This window comes from Apis laboriosa, unplaced genomic scaffold (assembly GCF_014066325.1).
Source record: "Apis laboriosa isolate Shangri-la unplaced genomic scaffold, ASM1406632v1 scaffold18_cov149, whole genome shotgun sequence".
NCBI lineage: Eukaryota > Metazoa > Arthropoda > Insecta > Hymenoptera > Apidae > Apis > Apis laboriosa.
In genome coordinates this window covers 829395-847701 of record NW_025222233.1, presented here as the reverse complement: position 1 = coordinate 847701, position 18307 = coordinate 829395, and the positions used below count along the sequence as shown (strand labels likewise).

At 30.6% G+C, this 18307-nt stretch overlaps 1 protein-coding gene across 7 annotated transcripts; it reads right to left on the bottom strand.

Moving 5' to 3' along the window:
- Positions 1 to 1010: 1010 nt before the first annotated feature.
- LOC122711952 (14-3-3 protein zeta) lies at positions 1011 to 18141 on the bottom strand. 7 transcript variants are annotated; one of them, XM_043931166.1, is made up of 7 exons: positions 17989 to 18106; positions 10641 to 11230; positions 7681 to 7814; positions 5956 to 6263; positions 5154 to 5277; positions 3601 to 3764; positions 1011 to 2593 (listed from the first exon to the last, which is right to left on the bottom strand). In XM_043931166.1, the coding sequence occupies exons 3-7, from the start codon at positions 7685 to 7687 to the stop codon at positions 2438 to 2440; spliced, it is 759 nt and encodes a 252-aa protein (XP_043787101.1). In that variant the 5' UTR covers positions 7688 to 7814; positions 10641 to 11230; positions 17989 to 18106; the 3' UTR covers positions 1011 to 2437. The 7 variants fall into 7 exon arrangements, with proteins under 7 accessions (XP_043787101.1, XP_043787100.1, XP_043787099.1 ...); XM_043931165.1 differs by lacking the exon at positions 3601 to 3764 and adding an exon at positions 3057 to 3220 and having other exon boundaries at positions 17989 to 18102; XM_043931164.1 differs by lacking the exons at positions 3601 to 3764; positions 17989 to 18106 and adding an exon at positions 4173 to 4336 and having other exon boundaries at positions 10641 to 11217.
- Between the last annotated feature and the right edge of the window lie 166 nt (positions 18142 to 18307).

Here is an 18307-nt window from a genome sequence, read left to right as displayed (position 1 = left end):
ATTCAAAGACAATGCATGATCTTTTTGTGAACCGAATTCATAAATTATGCTCTGCTTAGAAGATATTCTGAAAAGTTATTATATAAATTTGCAAAATTGCAAGACGTAACGAATAATTTTCAAATTCTATCGACAATTTTCATGAGATCGATCATGCCTACAAAACTGAATATCATATATATATAATATATATACACGCATACATTCACGCACATACATATATACCAATATGTATAAATGCATGCATACGTGCGTATGTATGTTAAAGGGAATATCGGGATAATAATTTTTTTATACGCGTACATAATTTGTCCTCGTTTTCTTCTTTTCCTTTGTTTTTAGTGCGACATTAGTAGTCAAAAGTCTCTGATAAATATCCGCTGTATATATATTATTGTGTATAATATATGTATATATATTATAACATATATACGGGAGAGAGAGGAAGAAAGAAAGATTGAAAGGGGGAAGGGGATACGAGAGCAAAAGAGATATAAAGAGGAGGAGAAAAAGAGATGGACGCAATTGAATCAAAATTTATAAGAACGAGTTAAATATCGAGATATCGAAATTATAGAAAGGAAAATATTTTTTAAAAAATTATTGCGCATTGATTAGCCGTTTAAATAAATCGAATCTACTTGTCCCCTTCCTTTCTCAGATATTCACGCGCTAGCAACGGACGGTCATGGCATACGATGGATAAAAATGTATTTTTAAAGTTATGTGCTCCACTCACCTCAATGATACAGCAATTAAAATAACGACACAATTTTGGAATAAATATGAGAAACAACAGAATTGTTTTAGACAATTCGAATATAAATCTTAAGATACACGCGTGTGCGCGTACACACACGAAAACGAAATAGGGAAAAAGAAAACGAATGAGCACACAAAATATAGTGTTTGCGTACACGCGTGTTTATAGAATAAGAATTAAGAATTTAAATACTATTAACACGTGCAATATGTAAAAAGTAGTAAATGTAAAAATTAAGTCATCACTGTTTTTGTGTTGGAACTTAATAACTTAATGTATTTTTACTCTCCTTTCTCCTCCTGCGTTCTTCCCTTCGTATAATAATATCGTACTTGCTAGACAATGTGAAATTTAATTTAATGACAACTGGATATAATGTAATTAGATTCATGCGTGCTTTTTTTTTTTCTTTCACTTCATTTCTTCTCGAATCTCTGTTTTGTTTAGCAATACTTTAGATGGTAAATAGTGAGCAGATCTGGGAGTAGTGACAGTGTTTTTTTTTTTTTGCTGTTTTTTTTTTTGCACTCCATATCTCGTCCCAACAACGAAATCGATACATTTTTCTGTATTCTATATATTTCCCAAAGACTAGTAGCTTCGATAACATTATTATCTCTCATAATACGCATATACAACTTTATCATTTTTCATACCGTTCTACGCTATATATCTTATTCGATGACGTTGTACGACGAGACAATGTTTGCAAAAATCCTTCCTGTCCTTTCCTCTGTTTATTCACAATTTGCTCCTTCTCTCTTCCACACAAAAATGAGTCAATACGCTTCTTTTGGATAAACTTAATGCCAGAAACTGAGTAATTCTCACAACTCGACCGTTTCCTTTCATTAAGGGCCGTATATGAGTATGGCAATGCAATATCCTAAGTTAATTTCACATAAATTTACTAATTTTTTTACCTTCGCCATTATTTTCTCTTCGCTTTTACTTCTTTTCTCTCTCTCTCCCTCTCTCTCTTTTTCACACACACACACATATACACACACACTCTCTCTCTAATCCCCCTCTCCCTATTCCTCTCTTTTAAGATTGACACTCTCCTTGAATGTTCAAATTCAAAATTTTTTTTCGACGAGTGGCAATAACGGGTATTATATTCAGCGACCAACACATGAATCGATCCCTTAGGAAAGGATACGGTCGAGAGTGAGATTTTTTCGTGTTCGAACTTTCGAATCAGGCATAACAGCTGTGGCGGTGGCATTGGCAGCAATGTGCGGTCGCATTGGAACAAACAGGTCACGTCACGATTTTCGAGGAATAATAATAAGGAAATAAGGATTCGAAAAAGGACGATGACATTTTTGATGAATGTGGAAGTAAGAAAGAAAAAAAGAAAAAAAGGAAATACAAAGAGGAACGAAATGAGATAATAAAATGGAGAAATAAGGGGATAATTCAAGATAGAATGGGATGATTGATAAACGGAATGGAAAAAAAGGAAAAAAATGACAAAAGAGAGGGAAAAGGTGAAGGGGAGAAGAAAAGAAGAAAAGAAGGAAGAAGGAAACGAGGTACGCGAGGGACGAAAGGACAGGCGAATGGATAAATCGATCTCGGGTGGATGGATGGGTGAGCACTTTAAGGGACGGGGGGACGATAGAGAATAGATGTTCTTATTAGGTTAGAAAGGACTTAAGCTTAGGAAGGTTAGTTATCTCCACCCTCCTGTGCTTCGTCCGCATCACCCTGCGTGTCACTGGTCCAAAGAGTGAGGTTGTCGCGTAAAAGCTGCATAATTAGCGTGGAATCTTTATAGCTGTCCTCATTAAGTGTGTCCAACTCTGCGATCGCATCGTCGAACGCCTGAAATGATTATATAAATATTAAAATTTTTAATAAAAGATTCGATCTTAATTCCGTTTTTCCTTTCATTTCTACATGATTCATATGAATCTATCCAGCAATCGCGGCCAAAACTATAAGAATTCGCATTCTTTCACAATCACGCGAAGTCATACATTCGTGCAAAGCATTAATAAATTTTTATTAGAGATAGGAAATGTTGCGAGTATGTGGATATTAAATGCATATGATGCGGAATGGTTACCGATACAGTGGAGACTCATTACAGCATTATCACACTAAATATTGAAATAACTTCTTTTTTCTTTTTTTAACAGGTTAGTATGCACTCAAAAACATAGCATTTACCGTAGTACAGTATCACGACACACTGATAATCAATAATTAATAGTAAAAGATGCATTTATTTGTTTAACATCAAATAATCATCCAATCAAGCATCAAACCGTCGATTATCCCTAACCTGTTTGGCAAGATGACAGGCTCTAGCGGGAGAATTAATAATTTCATAATAAAAAACGGAGAAGTTGAGAGCAAGACCGAGCCTGATGGGATGCGTAGGTTGCATTTTTGACTTTGCAATATCAAATGCTTCTTGATACGCTTTCTGTGAATCCTCGACTACCGCTGTAACGCAAACCGAGAAATCCAGATTACAATTTTCATAAATTTCAAGATGAAACTTAACTTTTTTTGAGATAAATCTATGAGGTTGTCATGTGTATATGTGTGTACATAGGAAGGAACAGGAAGGAAAGGAGAAAAAATAATTATTCATTTCTTCTGCAACACACTTTCGCGAGTATGCATTATTTACGATCTTAATCGATGAAGAATCAACGAAAATTTAGAAGAGCACATCAACAAGTTATAAAAATAAAAGGATCTTCCCATAGCAAGATAAAATAAAATCATATTTTTTGCCTCCACTGCATCACCTTCCTACTGCATCTCTTCTTGCGATTGCTGTAAATTATCGACATCATCCTCGTTTCTATAAATTATACCTGTTTGGCCAGCTGGCAGGCCTTGTCTGGTGAGTTGATGATCTCGTAATAAAAAACGGAGAAGTTGAGAGCAAGACCGAGCCTGATGGGATGTGTAGGCTGCATTTTTGACTTTGCTATGTCAAATGCTTCTTGATATGCTTTCTGTGAATCCTCGACTACCGCTGTAATGCAAACCGGGAAATCCAGATTACAATTCCTCCAAATTTATACGTAGAATGTAACCTCTCCTTCTGTCGCGATATATATGTAAAGGGTAGGGAATACAGGAATAAAATGGAAAGAGGAAAAGAACATGAGCAACCATTTCGCGTAATTTTTACGCGAGACATTTACAGAATTCGTTACAGTGTTCGTGAGTGTACTATACGGTTGTGAAAACAAAAGAAACCACCAGAATACAAATGCAGAACAAAATTGAAAAGTGCCTTTTCCTTCCTTTCCCATAAAACAGAATATTATTATTTTTGCCTCCACTGCATCAACACCATCCTTTCGCATCTTCTCTTTCGTGATTGCTGTTTAGGTCTAGTATCGATATTTGTATCGACCCTCGTTTTTGTGAATTATACCTGTTTGGCCAGCTGGCAGGCCTTGTCTGGAGAGTTGAGGATCTCGTAATAGAAAACGGAGAAGTTGAGGGCGAGACCTAGCCTGATTGGGTGGGTAGGCTGCATCTTTGACTTGCTGATTTCGAACGCATCCTGGTATGCCTTCTGGCTGTCGTCTACCACGGCTGAATATATTATGTGCAAAATTATCAACAAAATGTCAACGATTTTAAAATTGTTGATATTTTGAATTTTCAACTGATTTTGTCTCGATACATGATTATCTTTAATGTTTCATAAATAATAATAACAACATATTATAATAATATTAATAATAAATAAAATATAAAAAACCTAATATATTTCAATAATAAGTTTCAATCTAATTTTAAAAGAATACTTGCATATTATTGTATGAATTTTAAATCAAACTTACAAAAATGCAACGAAATTAATAAACATAAATAACATTCTTTATCATTATCGAGAAAAATACATGGCATTAAATTCCACCAACGCTTTAGAATTATTTTTCTGTTCAAATATATCACTATATAAAAATAGTCTGATATATGATGAACAATCTTGGAATTTTTCAAACCTTTTCGAATTTAAGAATGTAACAAAACAGTAGATTCAGCAAAGAACATCTGCCATTGCAGCTGTGCTTCCTTTTCTCTGAACTATAGCTACGGGAACGAACGCAGGTACGAAAGTATTGTGCGATAGCTTTCTATTCGAAGAAAAACGCACATTGATCCTCTCGTACGAATTCAATGTCACATTATAGACAAAAATATCTTCGACTGGTTTTATATCTTGATAAGATATAGTGATGCAAAATAAAAAAAGAAAAGAGAGACAAATTCCCTGAATTATATCAATCCTTTCTTAAGATTGTCGATGAAGAATTAATTTCAGCTATAAATGATTATTAATCAGGATCCGTAAAATTTGTAATTGTGAAGGCGTTATTAATATTATGTGTTATTAAATACATACCATTTCTAGTTTCTCCGGTAGCAACTTCTGCGAGATACCTGTAGTAGTCGCCTTTCATCTTGAGGTAGAATACTTTACTCTCGGCATTACTAGCCTTGGGGATCAGGTACTTGTCAAGGAGTCCCTGGAACATGAAGACATAATTAATTTCTGTTTTTTTATTAATTTTTGTATGTACTAACTTATGTATGTAGCGCAAAACAAAGATAAAATAGAAATAGAATAGAAATATATGTAAATATTATATATAAATATGTGAATAGATAGAATGCTAAATGTCTTATAACAGATATCTTTTTCCATTTTCCAAAATCAATATCATTTGCATTTGTTGTCATACACTTGTTTTATTTAAATCAATTAGATTTAGATACTTTTTAGACACTTCAGATTAATCCTGATTCAGAAAGATATTCTCTTAGAAGTGCTGGAATAAACTTTGTTACGCTTGCTAAACGATGGGAAAGGATAGTAAGACGAGCTACTAGACGATGCGAGTGGTAACCAAGTCATATGAAATTCAAACCAATGAGTGATTTTTATTCTTCAACTATAGAAATATGCAAATGCGATAAAAAGGATCGTTCGGTATAAGATAATCAGTTGACAAAGACAATAACTGCTTTGCAAACACATTAAATCCATCATGTCAAAATGTTTCAAGATATCTACATATCGTAATCGATCGCATGCATCATGATCGATTTTCCAATGAAAAGGAAAAATATATATAAATTCATTATTTTTTTTATTTATATATCGTCAAAATTGTAACAATAAAGAAATAAAAATAAATTCTTACCAATACATCGTAACAGATTTCACGTAGCTCCTTCTCGACCTTTTCCCGGTATTCCTTGGCCATTTGCTGTTTACGCTCGGAACCTTCAGTTTTCTGCTCAATGGAGGAAATTACTCGCCACGAGCTACGTCTTGCGCCAACGACATTCTTGTATGCTACCGACAACAAGTTCCTTTCTTCGTTCGATAACTCGACTCCCGTTTCGGTGACTGCCTTCATTGCGGCTGCCATATCATCATACCTTTCTGCCTGCTCGGCAAGCTTTGCACGCTGTACCAATTCTTCTTTGTCCACAGACATTCTGTTGGCTAAAAAACAAAAATCTCGAATATATTGTGTGTATATATATTCGACATATAATCACAGAAAATTTAATTTGTAATAATTCGTAATAAATTCGAAAATATAAAAAGAAATTGTTTTAAATCCGAAAGGAGAAGGAAAAAGGAAGAGAGAAGCGTAACGCACATGTAATACAAATGTAACGGTGCAACACAGTTGAATTAACACGCGACTTCAATGTCGTCAAGTTCCTTTTCTCGTCTATCCGGGAGTCGCTGGTACGCGTGTGAGAATAGATTTCACCGACGCGTTTAGACACAAGATGACGTATATAAGTACACGAGCTGCACACGCGTTGTCCAATCTAACTGGCCTCGTTCGCACATAGCATCATAAGCATTAGCAAATTATTATATTCTTTATTCTAGAATCTACGAAAAGAATTTCTTTTCCCAACGATTCTTTGTAAACAGCTGTTTCTATTAAAGTGCAATCAGAAATATTTCCTTTTATCTGGTATGACCACCTAACGATCATTGACAATAGATTTACCCGAAAGAGAAGTTTAGCTTTTGCCGACCTTGACCATGAACGTCGTGCATTTTTAACATTGAATAAAAAATTTTTACTTTCCGAAGATCAATAGAATCAAAAATCGAATACATTTCACTGATAATATATTTTTTATAATCTTTTCCTTTTATGATCAATCAATTGTGTTAAAAAAATATATAAAACTATTCTATTAAAAACTAGAATTTTTAGTTAATTCTTTTGATATTTTTCATTTAATCACTTATCTAATTTTTTTCATTCTTTTTTATTCCAATTTATATTTAGTCATATTTAATTAGAATTTTATTTAGAAAATTGAAGGGAAACAAATAATTTTAATAACAATTAAAATTTTATATAAAATGATCATTCCAAATTACAAATATAAAAAGAACACGATTCCTAATACACTATGATCTTTATTTACGTAGATATAATCATATAGCAGCGATGAGTCACTGGATTGGACCGCGTTACAACGCCAAACCGTAGTAGGCACACGTTTAAACATCTCGACTTCTTTTAACACACGCTTCACGTTCGTCGACCATGCGCGCATACTTCTCAGAGTTTCGTTTTTGTACTTTTATTTTACGTATTTTATTTCATTATTTTCAAATTCGATAGTTTGAATGTTAATTTATAAAATATTAAAGATAATGGAGCATAATCAAAAAATATCTGAACAGAATACACGATATCAAATTCTTACATTATGGCGCCCAATTCTTCCCCAATGAGTCACAATGACGAGAACATTGCGACGTAACTAAATGTTATATACATTAACATACACACATGGTAATTAAAATTGGTTCAAGAAGTAACAAATCGCGATTATACGCCAAATGCGAATACTATTCACAAGCTTTTCCATGAATGTCTTACGTTTCATTTGACTTTACGCAGAATCGTTTTCCATTCCTTTTCGTATCGATCATTCTCCTTTCTTTCTCGTACGCAAATAGCGCGCAAACTCCGTTCAATTCATTTCGAAATCTTGAAATCTAAAGAGAATCAGTCTAGACGAAAGAAACAATTTTCACATTATGCAAAATAGATTAATCATAATGCAGAATCGTTTCATCATTGATTATTGAACTATCAGATTAAACGTAAGCGAAAAACGATATTGATCAAACAAAACAATTCTATATAGTAATTTTTCTTCACACAATACGACTATGGGTCACTTTACTTCCAACATTATAAAAAACTTCAAATTGTCATAAAAAAATAAAACTTATTTTATACTATATGCAATGCCGATCAATTGTATGCGTTTGAAACTTGTTGAAAGATATATATTGCTTGTTAAAATGTCGAAACACTGTTATAGCGTCAATCGTTGGTGTTCAAGGTGAGTATTTTAAAAGCTGGAACGCAACGATCGATCTAATGTGTGTACGATATGTGTGTCCGTTATTAATTCTTCGAATAAAATATCTATACTGTGCTACTTACAGTGGCAACGAACAACGGTGTTTTACGTATGAATTGATAAACATACATATTATTACGCAGATGTAAAGTTCTTCCAAGCAATTAATTCTAATATATGTATATATAAATTTTCGAATGTATAAAAATGTTTACAATGCTAATTATATAGAAAAAAATTGATTATGTATTGTTATTGTCACAATTGTTTAATACAATAGAATCTTTAAGAACATCAAAAAAAAAGAATTTTTTATGTCTTTTAATAATAAACAAAAAATAGATACGATTTTCATATATTTTCAAATTGTGACATTCAATACAGACTAATACAAAATAATATCGGATAAGATCTATGGAGGATGGAAGAACTAATAAAAAAATATGCTGTTCACGTAATATCTAAGATTAATCGTAGATTATAATCAGCGCTCTCGCTGAAAATCATATTGATATGCGAATATTCAATATAATTTTATTCAATCGTGAGCTTATTAATTGATCGAGATTCAATTAAATATATCGAATAAATGATATATATTGATGTAACTGATATTGAATAAAATACAATGAGATCATATAGATTTCTTGAAAATTTTGTATTATTTCATATAATACTTATCATTGCACGATTATTCAATCACGATAAATATGATTTATGTAGATCAGATGGAAGGTCAAGTAGCCAAATTCTTCTTCGAAGAAACCCGGACGGAAATATTAAACCGGTAGGTGTATTCGACGTCCTATATTTAATCGCGCGCAATCACCTGGCTTTAGGTTAGCAGAGGCTCAGCGACACTGTTGCCAGATCTACAAGAGAATCGATGAGAAATCCCATGTTGCCAGTGAAATATTTCCGGCGCAAATTTTTCAAGCGAATGGAATATGACGAAACACAAATACTTAAGTTAACCTCAAAGCTTTTCCTACGTACGTAATTATCATAATAAATATTCACATGATTTTAGTACATTAAAATCTTTGCTTATTACTTATTTCAAAATAGATCATTTTTTTCTTTTAAAGTTTCCTTACACATCTATTTTTCTTTTTTGAAATATTACATTGATTTTCCACTATTATCCATTTTGTATAAACTTCATCATTATTAACTACAAATATGATAATGATAAAAAAATTACTACAATGTAATTAGTACAATCGATTAAAATTATCTTAAAAATTATATAAATAAAAAATTATATTGAGACAAAATTATTAGAAAACATGATTACTTCAAATGATTTGATAACTGAAAGCAATTATCGAAATGAAAATAGTTAAAGATAAAGATGTCGCATGTATTTAAAAAAATGTGACATCCTTATTACATTGATAAAAATAAAAATTTTATCAGGCTTTGATTTATCTATATATATCTATATTACATTATATTATACTTTCTACGATAAAATACTTTTTTTTTCAACATTCTTTGCTTATTTTTTAATTATTAGTTCTGGTATTTCAATTAAAAAATATTTTGCCAAAATTATAATAAATAAATAATAGAAACTCTAAAAAAAATTAATATCGACTTTATAACTCAAATACAATCAAAAAGCGAAAATATTTAATTTAAATACGTAAAGTGGAAGCTTCCGTGGGAGGTGAGGAGCAAAGCTCGTATTAGGCCGAAGGTCACATGCGCGAAACACTTCAAAATAAAAAAAAAATTGCGTACATTTATCAAGTATGATTTGAGGTTATATTCGTAGTCGCATAGTTGAGCCGAAGAGGGAGCAGTCAAACGGAGCGCCACGGCGCTACTTTCACGAAGCGAGAGCGAAATTCTTCATCTACGTTCGCTCTCTTTCCTTCTTTCTCTCTCCTGCTTAACACGCCCTGACCCCGAAGCGTTCTAAACCGTTCATGTCGCGATATGGACAAGAACAATCCGAGGACAAAGAAACCAGGAACAGGAACACCTTACTTCGGTGAAAAAGTAATTGGCATCATCGCGGAAACTATACCGATTCATTTCTGCGTCGCAATATAATACCGCAGAAATCGATAACCAATTCACTCTCCTTCTCGGTCTGATTATAGAAAAACGCGATATTGAAACAAAATTTCTAGCACATTCTCGAAATATTAATGTTCTAGAAAATAGTTCAATAAAAAAATACGAAAATGATCATTTATGTGACATGCAGAGACAGAAAGAACAACTACGGAAACTGGAAGGTGAACTGGAAGAAAAAAAAAAAGGGAGGGGGAGATAGATAGAGATAGAGATATAGATAGATATATAGATAGATAGATAGAAAGAGAAAGAGAGAGAGAGAGAGAGAGAGAGAGAGAAGGAAGATTTAAGAATCGAGAGAAACTCGAAATAGATAAAGCGTCATTAAAGCAGACGCATAAGATAGAAGCAAAGCAACGAATTGTTGCAGAAATCTTACCTATAGTTAAAGTTTTTTGTACAATAAATACTTAAATAAATATACGATCAGCGTATCCCGTAATTTCACGCGAAATTAGGAAGGGGGCCGAAAATTGACTAGACTTCTAGTTTTTTTTGTCTGGGGGGTAAAGAGCGAGAGCGTATTACGCGGAGAAACTACGCCGGGTCTTTTTCCTCAGTCACACTCAGTTACGGTACCACACATCCCTCAGTGACCACTCCCGCACAACGACTGAGCCGGCAACGCTGCTCGTGGTGGGGACTCGGCGTGCCTCGTGCTGGGACTCGTCTTCGTTCGGTTCTAGTCGTCTCAAGTCGGTTTCTCTCGGTTTACCTCGTGGCCGAGCCGAAGTATTGATCGGTTCGCCCAGCATGGCCGGCTCGAAGAGGTTGGGTGGGGCAGTGCCGCACGGCTGTCCCTGTCCCGGGACGCCAACCACGGAATATGATGCGTCGTATTGGACTGCGTAACGCAACGCAAAAGTGCGTTGTATATTATGCTTATGCCTCTCACACTTTCCATGTCTTTTATATGCACTGTCCTTTTTTTTTTCTTTCTTCCTACTATATATTATCCTTCCTTTTTCCCTGCAAACGAATCTTTCCATGTGATCTTGTTCTAATCATTTCTGAATTAAGTCAATTAGGCAAGCATTTCTTTCTTTCTTCATTTTCTTAATTTAAATTTTCATTTTTTCTTAATTATTTTAATATCTTTTATAAAACATTTTTCTTCCATAGTTCTCTCAAAAAATATGATAGAATTTTAAATATTAAATATTTCAAATTTTTTATTATTATGCATTATTATAAAACTTTTTTTATACATTATTATAAAACAAAGTTAAAAATATCAAGTAATAGATATTATTTGATTTCACTAAAATATAAATAAAATATAAACAATGAAAATTGATGTAAAAATTAAATTCTTAATGAAACGTAAAACACGTGCATAGTCACGTGATATACAGTTTTTGCCGGTGAATCATTTGGAAATTATACAATATATTTATTAATTACAACATATAAAGCTATTGATTGATCATTTCAATTAAGTTACATTTATTTTATAGATAATAATAGATTTATAGATAATAATTTTAATTCTAAATTGTGTATTAACAACGAAATTCTCAAACTTTCTTCAAAATTTATTCGCTTCATTTATTTATCATTTGCATCGATTATAAGATTTCTATTATTTAATTAATTTGAATAAAGGAAGAAATAAAGTAAAAAAGAGAAAACCAAGAAGAAAAATAAGAAAGAAAAATGATTTAGAAAGGATATATTTCTATCAAAACGAACTTCACTCAATAAGGAAGAAGAAACGAATAGAGAAGATTCGCATCAATGAGTGAAGAAAGTAGTAATTATAATGAAATATAATAGTTGTATCGAAAGACGAGCGCAAAAAAATAGGTAGATAGTCTTTGTCTCTAACTACCCGCTCCCCCGGTTGGCGAAGCTAAAATGAAATATTGATCTGCGGAGGCGCGCGCAACCCCTGCAACCGACCCGCCCTTCTTCCTTGGTCACCATTTTCAGTTGCTCACCCCCATCTCTTCTAACCCCTAACTGTTTTGTCATTTTCAAATCTTATAGAAATAATTTATTTTTGGAATAATAATTTTTTTCTTTTTTGTTTGATCTTATTTTTCAAATTTGATAAAAAATTTAAGATTTTTTCCAGACGTAATATATATTTTTTATCTCAATTGTTTTAGATAGCAATAAATAATCGAAAAAATAAAAAACAAGTTCAAATATTATATTCTTTTTAAGTTTTTCGTTTATTTAAAAAACGATGTATTATTTCGAAATTGAGAATATGGAAACAGATCAATATCGCCGAATTTGGTTTACTCTTCGAATATATTCAATACAAGCATTTAATTTGAAACAACAGATAGTTTGATTGAAAAAAATAAAACAAACTAGCTTCATATATTATATATGTATTGAATTATTGAATAAATCTGATTTTTACGATCAACTATCGATCAACGTATGTATATACAAAGGAGCTTATGGTAATGCGTATTCGCATCAATTCAATCGTTGTTCAAATACTATATGTGATAAGACTCAATATTGAATAACTAGGATCAAAGAAATTACAACCAATACAAAATGATTTTTTTTAAATTTTAATATAATGTGCTATAAATTATTATATCGAGAATTATCGAGAAATAATAATGATTCGATTATTACTTTAAAAAATTATTAAATTTATTTCAGAAACTATATTAATATAGTTTAAATTTTAAGTTATATAATGGGATAAAAAATATATAATTATAAATGACGAATGTTTGAAAATCGATTGAAAAACATTTTAAACCAGATTATAATAAATTATAATAAATTAGATTATAATAATTCTAAAAAGATGTAGAGATTGAAATGCTACATAAAAATATGTATTGACACATGACAAAATTATGTATCATGTATAGAAAAAAAAAAAAATTACAAAATGCAGTAAAATTAAGAAAAACCATTCAAGCAATGTTGACTTATAATAATGTCTTATAATAATCTTATAATAATTGTAAATATTATAATTTTAGATTTCTAGATATAAGATTAACGAGCTAGAAAAACAATAGCTTACTATGTAATATAAAATCATTTCTAAATGAATACTTCAATGAATGAAAAAAAAATGTTAGATATAAATAATTATATTGTTTAATGAAAAATGATATTATTATTATTCGAATTAATTTCCGATCTACTATTATTTTCTTTAGCATCTTCAACTGAAAAAATATTTAATAAAAAAATGAACTATTTTCCGCAGAATGTTGGCAGCAACCGATAAGGTAAGAACTCGTTTAATTGTTGGTTAACCATGAACGAGTTTCTCGTTTCGCGTGAAGAACCAACTTGAATACGCTTTTTTGAGATGATCAATACAAATATATAAAATGAAAAAAAGAAAAAGAAAAAGAGAAAAATATACAAGCCATCGCAGATCCAGGAAGCTGTTAGGTTAACTGTTACGACACTGATCTTACAATATGACACAGACTATCTCGAAAACAAAAATTATATTTTTCAAGCTTATATATCCAACAAAATTTTCAATTACCTCGTTTTCAAATCATCGAGTTCAGCCAGTAGACTCAAGGATATTTCATTATTGATTTTCAATAGTACATGCTCCATACTATTTTTATTACTGGATTCCAAGAGATTCGATTTAAGAATCTTGTGAATCCATTAATGAGCAAATATATGTTAAAAATACAAAAAATAAGTAATGAGAAAAAGTTAGAAGCACTTACACATATGGAAAACATTTCCTCTCTACCCATGATGCATACATAAATCGAATATGTGAGATGTGAGAACAGATTAAATGTTCAAGACATCATCCATATAGCGAAATATAAGCTAGGTTTGCAAGAGAAGTACGACTTGCTACAGGTGGTAGAGTATAGATAACGCGTGAGGGTGATGCTGCTACCGAATCTCTCCCACAAAAGAAAGCTCTTTAGAAAAATTTAAGGTTATGATTCTTAATATTAACTTTCTAAAAGCTTATTATTTTTTTAAAATATGTATTTAATAAAATTAAAAAAAAAAAAAAAATTAGAATTGAAAAAGTCGCGGAAAAATTTGCACTTGTTTAACACATTGTCCTTGTTGGCGCGATACGACACGGCATTACAATACCGACTAGCTTGCGCAATCGACGTAGCAAGTATACGCTTTTTCACTACCATTCACTCGTTTTCTACTGTCATATTGAATATTTTCATTCATTCACAATGAAATCTTACGCCAACTTGACTTGATGTAAAACAATTGACCGTAATCAATCAAACTTGTTTCGATTTTTACTTTATTTCACAAATTTTTTTTCAATTCGTTTAGTCACAATCTATAATCATTCTCGTTGATTTCATTCAATTTAACTCGAATTACATGATGTTTGTATCGAATATATAAAATCTTCGAATCGAATATTACTTAGTCATCTTGCGATATAAAGAATAAACAATGTCTTTCATGTTCTCCCATTGAATTGTAACTAACGACACTTGAAAAAGTACTGCAAACAAGAAGTATATTTACGTTATACGTTAAAGGTGGCGCATACGCGATGAATTCACGCGAGTTTCTGCGTCAGCCGTCTTGGAATAGCAAGTGATGTCAAGCTCGGTGTTTCGATTTGGTTCAGTTCGTTCTTCTGACAAACTAAGCACATACATATTCTCATACGATAGTGAATATTTATTTGCTACATTGAAAAATGCTTTCAGAACATCAGAATTATCAATAAATTATTAATTTAGAAATCATCTATTATAAAACAAAAATATTTTAGAAAATTAAAAATCAATGAGAAAACGAAAGATAAGAAAATGGAATAATTGATATGAACGAAAAAGAAAACGAAAAATAATGCAAATGAAAAAATACAGAAATTAATTAAATCATATTAATAAATCACGAAAAAAAAAGAAAATAAAAACAAATAAATATAAATCATGAGGATAGATTTTTTTATCGTACTATTTTTTTTAAATTACAAATAGATCTACATAAATGCAAACAAAATTATAATAGTAATCAAACGCTAATTATATTTTATTTTTATTTTATTTTTTCATTTTTTATTGAAAACTAATTAGAAATTAAAAATGAAATATTAAATTAAAAAGAAAAGAAAACAGTCAACTCATCAAAATGTTAACGATAATATGAACAATCATATGAATGAACGAATGAACGAATGAACGATACACGCGATATTTTAATCGTAACTAAGATATCTTATTAACTAGCAAAATTCAATTTCCGATAATACACGATACTCATACCATGTTTCCTAGGATTTTGATCACGGCCAAACGATATCTATAATTATAGATCGTGATTTGTGCATTAAATATAAAAACTATAAAGTAAATATCGATAATATATCGATATGATCATATCGATAGTATTTAATTGTTTGTTTTAAAAAAAATTGAAACTAAATCAGAAAACTTTTATTTATATTATTCCTATAAAATTTTTATACAATTTTTAAGAATTTTTTTTATTTATCTAATTTCAACGATTTAGTGTTAGTTAGATTAAAAAGAATGCATTTTGCTGATGGTTATGAAGTCGTGGTGAATGACCAATTATTCGTAAATTCGTTTGAACGAATGAGTCGACAGAAAGCTTAAAAGCACTTTCGTCGAAGTAGCACTTAAATATATAGCTTTATAGTACATACGGATATTGTGATATTCTTCCTTCTCGATCTAATCATCTATCTCAATCTAATGCTTTAAATTTTGAATAAGAGAAAACTTCTTTTTGTTGGTTAATTTCTTGAATACAATGTTAATCAACAAAACGCTAGTACATTGAGATCATCTTCAATTTACAGCCACTTATTAATCAATAACTACATTCAACAATTGTGAAATTCTCATGTATATAATTCTCAATAATCATATATTTCTGTACAATTTTTACTTCTGTTCAATCATATTTTCATTTAAAAATCTACTTTAATCATTAAAATTAAAAAATATTGAAATGATGAGAAATAAATAAGAACAAATGAGAGATGATCAAAAAAAATAGAAAGGCAGATAAAATATTGACGTGTATTTTACAATTGAAATTTTACCAAGTTCCGAAATGAAATAAAAAACATTTCAATATGAATAACTTCTTTTAATTTCAAATTTTTTTAGCTTAGACATTTTTAGCTTTTAACATTTTTCCTTGTTATAGAACAAAAATGATATTTAACTTCAAACAATCGTTCTTTTCAATTAACGTAAACAATAAAATAATGTAATTGGTAAATTTAAATAACACGAATAAGTACAAATATAATAAATATAGCATATATAATAAATAAAGTAACTTCATTTCTTAAATGAATACATATTAAAGAAAAGCTTATAGAACATATCATATGATATCGATCGAGCGAACATGCAATGAAAAGTTGAAAAAGAACATTATGATACGCGCATTATTATTATTGTCAATGTTGATTAAAAAATAAATTCCATCTTAATTCATATTGTTTAAGAATCAAGAAAGATTAAGAAACTGAATTCACAATTCTTCACTATGAACAAACAGCTAATTTTTACTAAAATTACCAATTAATTTAAATGTTACATATTCTACTCAAATGATTACGTATATTCAGTAAATGAATGTGAAAACTATATAATAGTAATATTATGATTGTTTTTACCTTTTTTACTTAGTGAAATAAAAAAATAACCTACGATATATTTAAAAAAAACACATAGAAAATACTATCAATAGCATATATTACAATAGCATATATATCATATTTCATTTTTCATTGAGACTGTATAAAATTCAATTACATATTATTTCAAAGAAATGGACGTCTACGTACGTGTTATACCGGTCGATAATAATACGCCACATAAAAGAGAATAATTCATTCTAATGCATGAAAACTAAAATTTTATGTTATTATCAATGGAAACCTACATATAGAAATTTCAATATTTATTATCCAAGATATATTGAAAGATTATCGAAAAGAAGATAATCACTCATCTGTCAAAGGGCGTGTACTTGATACAGCATTTATATATCTTCAGTAATATCTTCTAATGGAAAGCGCATGTACTTTTAACACGACTTCAAGCGTAATCATGTGCAAAAGAACAAGCAGAATTTACTAAACAATGTATTTTTGATTTTTTCGAACCATATAAGAGATTAAATATTGCAAAAAAATCATTATTAACAATGAGCCAACATTTACACAATTAATTGTCATTTCAAGAAATTTCTACACTCAATGAAAACAGTTGCCAATATGTTAACTTATATATCATGCAAATATAAAATAAAATTATGTATGAAACCGATAATTTTCTAACATTTTATAGATATAAAATGTAATTTCATCACCGACTATATAACTAAGATGGCGACAATTATCTTGTTCGTTTAGGGCTGTCGCGTCGCGTGCGTCGTATCCGCTATGAGCGGCAAGTGACTACCTTCAGACTACCTTTTATCGCACCGCAGTTTAAAGAACTTTACTAAAATGATAATTCGTTTAATAAATGATTGATATAATATGTGAATTATGTAAAAATGCCAAAACGAATAATTTCAATTATAAAAATGTAACAAAATGAGTAATTTATAGGTTATTTCGAGCAACTTGGCAAAAAGAGAAGGGGACTGCATGGCTACGGGGTTCACACGACTCATGATCAATTACATTTCATATTATTTGCGACCGATATTTTAAAAGATATTGCTATAACTTCCATCTGTTTTTCACACTCGTATATAATTACGTTTGAAAAAAGACTCACCTTTAGAGTGTTACAAACGGCCTAGAAAATCGAGGCTTCGGCGTATTCGACAGCTCCCGTCCACTACGATCTCACAGAGTGCACTGGCGCAACGAGCGGAAGCCGCCATCTTGAACTGCGTTCACTTGACGCTTTCCGTTCATTCGAAGAATACTCGTTTACCGTTCCCGCCATTTCTGAAATCTATAGACAAATAATTTATTCATTTATATTATTTTCATCAAATCAATTTTTTTTTATTTTTTAATATATCTTTTATATTATTTAAAATATAGTTATAATATAATTATATACAAATGTATTAAATTTATCGATTAAA